The sequence below is a fragment of the Opisthocomus hoazin genome, chromosome 4 (genome assembly GCF_030867145.1).
Source record: "Opisthocomus hoazin isolate bOpiHoa1 chromosome 4, bOpiHoa1.hap1, whole genome shotgun sequence".
Taxonomy (NCBI): domain Eukaryota; kingdom Metazoa; phylum Chordata; class Aves; order Opisthocomiformes; family Opisthocomidae; genus Opisthocomus; species Opisthocomus hoazin.
This window is the reverse complement of record NC_134417.1, coordinates 75,985,579-75,990,378: the sequence shown is the minus strand read 5'-3', so window position 1 is coordinate 75,990,378 and position 4,800 is coordinate 75,985,579. Positions and strand designations below refer to the sequence as shown.

The 4,800-nt window shown below is 38.9% G+C and overlaps 1 protein-coding gene across 10 annotated transcripts in view; it reads left to right on the top strand.

The window, feature by feature from the left end:
* The window catches only part of LOC104339032 (protein nucleotidyltransferase YdiU), a 30,796-nt gene that overhangs the window by 217 nt on the left and 25,779 nt on the right, over positions 1-4,800 (top strand). For 9 of the 10 annotated variants that reach the window (XR_012763790.1, XM_075419570.1, XM_075419569.1 and 6 more), the window contains exons 2-6: positions 1,264-1,382; positions 1,629-1,757; positions 2,489-2,553; positions 2,656-2,712; positions 2,812-2,910. Coding sequence is in view for 8 of the 10 variants with exons in the window: in XM_075419570.1 (XP_075275685.1) it covers positions 1,264-1,382; positions 1,629-1,757; positions 2,489-2,553; positions 2,656-2,712; positions 2,812-2,910 (469 nt within the window). In the remaining 2 variants the exon portion in view is untranslated. Of the gene's footprint in view, positions 1-1,263; positions 1,383-1,628; positions 1,758-2,488; positions 2,554-2,655; positions 2,713-2,811; positions 2,911-4,800 lie in introns of those variants that run through there. The other variant, XR_012763791.1, reaches the window with a different exon arrangement.

Here is a 4,800-nt window from a genome sequence, read left to right as displayed (position 1 = left end):
GTACGGCCCGCTCTGCTGCCCCAGAGCTCTCGCACACCCTGCTCTGCCTCCCTGGTGCTCTGCTCTGCTGTGGTGCTTTTGCTTGGTGGGTTGTAGCAGCTACTATAGCAATAACCAAGAGAAGACCTTATATACATGGTCAAATATTCACAACTCTTAAAATTAAAGCTAGATTAGCCATAAGGAGCTTTTTTTTTCTTTTAATATTGGCAATTTATCGTAATGGGGAGACACAGAAGTCCCAATTATGTGTTAATGCAAAATTGATAGCCTGACACCTGATTTGAGGTACACAAGGCTGCATAGCTCTCAGGCATGCAGAATTGCCTGTAATAATAAAGATAATTTATATGATAATATTACAGAAATAATTTCCTCGGGTAATACAATTACTAGCGAGCATTAAGAAGTAATAATCAGTGATAGATCTTGTGGCAGCTGGCTGTAACAGGATTTGTCATTAGAGGTACTGAGAAACATGGCTAACAGCAAGTCTCCAGGGACACTAACTTAAGATTTTTACAAAACAGTGACTGTGAGGTACTGGGATTTTGTAATTACCATGGAATCATAAGATTGTTGCAAGCAAAAGTCCATAAAGATGTTAAAACACAGTATTGGTCCAGTGTTTTAGAACGATATTTGTCCTGTGTTACCATGGATCAGGGCACGGAGTTTCTCTGAAGGATGAACAAAGCGCATCTTTTGAGTACGTGTGTTCTGCTACAGCAAGAATGCACCCTCTGGCCCTTCTGTTTGCCGCTGACGTTACTCTGAGGAGGCTTCAGGCTGGTTTCTTAGGTTACGTGGCGATCGTCACTGCGTAGGGACTGTGTAGTGCAGCTACTGGTGCACGGCGACTTTGTCTGTTGCACTACGTCGCTCAGCTGCGAGGGCGGCTGGACTTCCCTGTCTCACGCAAATGTCTTCTGGGGCTGCAAAACACCGAGTGCAATATAAAACTGCCCTGAGACTGTTCTGATCATGGTTGATTGAAACTATGCTTAATTGTGTTTAGATCTTAAAACTGGCATGCCCTACTGCTTTCTTTCGCTGCAGAATTAAATCCTTTTCAAAAATCCCAAACAGAATATAATGCCAGATTTATTTCGGCTTGCTTTTCATGCAGGTTTAATATACATTGTGGTAAAGAGTGCAGGTTTAATTGTTTTTGAAGGATTTTGATTGGATTTAAGAGGAAAGGTATTAAGAATGGTTAATTTAAAAAAAAAACCACATTTCTTGTGTATTTCTTGCTTATAGATCCCTTTCCAATTGATGTGATCCAAGAAAATTATGTCCGTAATGTGAGAAACTGCATTTTTTCAGTTGTCTATCCTACACCTTTTAAATCTAGAGTTCGTCTTGTAGCTGTTTCAGAGGTTGGCTATTATTTTTTTCTTCCTGTCTAATTAGTAGAGATTGTTAATACAGGCACTAAAGCATATTTTAATATTCATATGCTATTTATTGTGAAAGCATCCTATCAATATATGCTTTAAACAAATAGAACATGTAAAACATATTGTGAGATGTCTTTTAATAACAAAACCAGCAGAGAAAACACATTCATTACCCCTGAAAATTTGATCGCATTCAAATACCATCTGTATTATTTTTTTCTCCAGGAAGTTCTTGAAAATATTTTGGATCTTGATGTATCTGTCAAAGGAACATCTGATTTTCTTCAGTTCGTCAGTGGTGGGAAAGTGATATTTGGGTCTATTCCACTGGCCCATCGATATGGGGGTCATCAGGTAACTATAACACTGGTCTTCCAGTTGGAATTACGTAGGTATTTCCATGTGAATTGTGCCTTGGTAATACCTGTAAGCGTATCAGCATATACCTGTAAGTATGTGAACCCCTTATGAACACTTTGATTTGCAGATCTGCTCTTCATAAGGGGCTGCAGATGGAAGAGAACTGTAATATTCTTTCTCAGTACCATGTCTGCTTTCTCCGCTTCTGTTTATGCCAGAAGCGAGTTCCCTTTTTACCTTCTGTTGGGTGCAGAGTCTGCTTAGCACCCCGGCAGCCTGACAAGCTCTGATTCATGATAAATGTTGTCAGCTCAGAGGAGTGAAGGACAGAGCCTCACTGAGTTCAGCAATACCACGATTACTAAGAGTTAAGTCTCACTGAAATGAGCAAGATTATTCATGGAAAAGAATGGTATAATTTGATTTGTAATTTGCAATTTAAAAAAAAATTACAAGCTGTCAGAGACTAGGCTGTAGCTGTACATCATAGCTGGAAGGTAGAGAAAAAAATGGGGATTACTGGCGTACTTTTTTTTCAGTGGTTTTCTGATTCATGTTGGTGTGAGTGTAGAAATACAGCTTTAGGGATAAATATCTTAATGACTACCTGAGTAAATGTGTCATTATATTGTGTAGATCACAGAGAACCTACGTGTAATTTGTACTGTTTAAAATATAACTGCTATAAATGATGGAAGAAAATAACTGATTTTCATTTTTGTCAGTTTGGTAGCTGGGCAGGTCAGCTGGGTGATGGAAGAGCCCACTTGATCGGAATATATACAAACAGGCATGACTTTTTTTAAGTAACTGATTCAACTGTGTATTCTATTTAGCTGATTCATGGATAGCTCGAGGTGTACTTTTAGAAATGCTAATGGTATTTTTGCAGGCATGGTGAGAGGTGGGAACTACAGTTAAAGGGGTCAGGAAAGACCCCATACTCCAGGTAAGTTGCAGTTAATCTATGCACACCAAACCTGGATGTTTTCTTTTTTAAATTTACTCTTATTTTATGAACGATTCCTTATGTCTCTGTTCTCCATAGGAATGGCGATGGAAGAGCTGTGCTTCGCTCTTCCGTGAGAGAATTTTTGTGTAGCGAGGCTATGCACTATCTTGGAATTCCTACAAGCAGAGCTGCTAGGTATTTTTCTTTTCCTTTTCACAGCATCCTAGTTGACAGGTAATTTTGTGACTGAATTTCACTGAGCATCAATAAAGCAGGAAAGTTAGTTTCCAAGAGCATAGAACTTTCTTTTCATGTGTATGCGATCAGAACAAAATGTATCCCTCCAATTTTGTAGTTTTTTGGATAAAACTTTCCACAAATAATGACCTTCAGCAGTTAATCCATTCACTTTTGTCTTTGGTATGCTTTAAAGTACTGCTTTGTTTGAACACAATTTTGTTTACTGTCTGTGTCTTGTGGTGAACAGCTGTTGTTCACTTGTAAGACTGTCTTAACTGAATTACCATAATTTGAAATCTGGTTCATTTTGTAAAGAAAGTAAAAAGTGGAAGTCAGACTGAGTGATTATATCTGGCACTAACTCTCCTCTCCAGTTTTTATGATACTGCAATCAAGGGTTTCTTCTCTTAAAAAAAAATCAAACTGTTCTCTCCCTTGTTGCTCACCAAAAGACTTGCAAAACCAGCAGGACTAGATTCCTGCCTTGTAAATATTAATAATACCTTTAGTGTATGTGGATAATCAATAAGTCTATTGATACATTTTACATGGTTGATAAGTGAGTCTTTTATTACACTAGAGTTATAGATTTGGGTGAATTTTTCTGGAATCAGGCCAAGTAGGAGAATGTTGAAAGTGGCTGTTTCTGTATTGTCATAGTCACCTAGTTGCAATTTTCGAGATTGGTAGGAAAAATTGTCAGTCAGATGAATAGACATTAATATTGGAGGTAGTACTGAATGTAGGTAATTGTTCTCAATTCCTTTGTGCAAACACCTCGTGAGTAGAGAGGGAGATTTTGTAAAAAAAAAAACAACCCAAATCGGTTTGAACCAAAGAAGATGATTACATTCACTCATTTTGGTGATTTTCTCAGAATTAAGTAAACTGAATTTTTTGGATGATCGTGTTTAAATTGTCAAGTTCATTTTGTATTCCAAGTGGTCTCCTGTCTCTGCTCTGGCATTTGAGGCTTTAAAGAAAGTAAATGTCCTGCAGAAAAGGCCTGTACTCAGCTACCACATGGCTAGGTGTCTGTATTTGCAAAGTGTCTGCAAATCTCTCTAGCATTAGTTCTAACACATTTGCTCTGTTGAAGTGTAGTGTTTGTAAATGACATTTTTGATGGTTTATTCACTGACTTCACCTTGAGACCCTTTGCTGTTGGCTATTAACACAGAACTTTAAATCTGTCTGAATATCAGCGGGAAAGCATCTGGCAAGGTTATAGCCTTTCTTTGCTGTTGTCTCAACAAATTGTTCAGTGCAAAACCAATATGAAATTACTCCTTAACTGTGCACAGATTCTATTGAGTACACAGTGTACTTTAGTTCTCTGCTGGCAAACTGGTTAAATGCCTGGCTCTCTTAACTGCTGTGCAAGCTCTCCAGTCTGTTTGCAAGACTTCATTTGGAAAAACCCCAGCTGATACCCATATTCTTCCCAATGGGGAGCTGTTGCACTGAGGCTGGTGGGATGCACTTGCAGAGGTCACGTCAACTCTTGGCAGAAGCATGGGGAAAAGCCTTACAGCTTATCCCAGAACACCCAGTGGGTTGGTTTGCTCTATTAATTTTAAGTACTGTGTTGCCAATGAGGTGTTACAGTTTATGATTGTACTGCCAGATCAAAAACACTTCTTCATATGGCACTGTTTTAGTCACATACTGGGAGTACCAGTTAGCAGTGTTATGCATTAGGTCAAAAAAGTGAGCCAATGTGCGTGGTTTTCAACATGGCCCTTACTTGCATAGGGCTCGATGTTCATGCAAAACAGCAAGCAGAGCACTCGGGAGTGTAAAGTCCAGCCTCTAAGCAAGAGCCAGGGGTAGGGAGGGGTACAG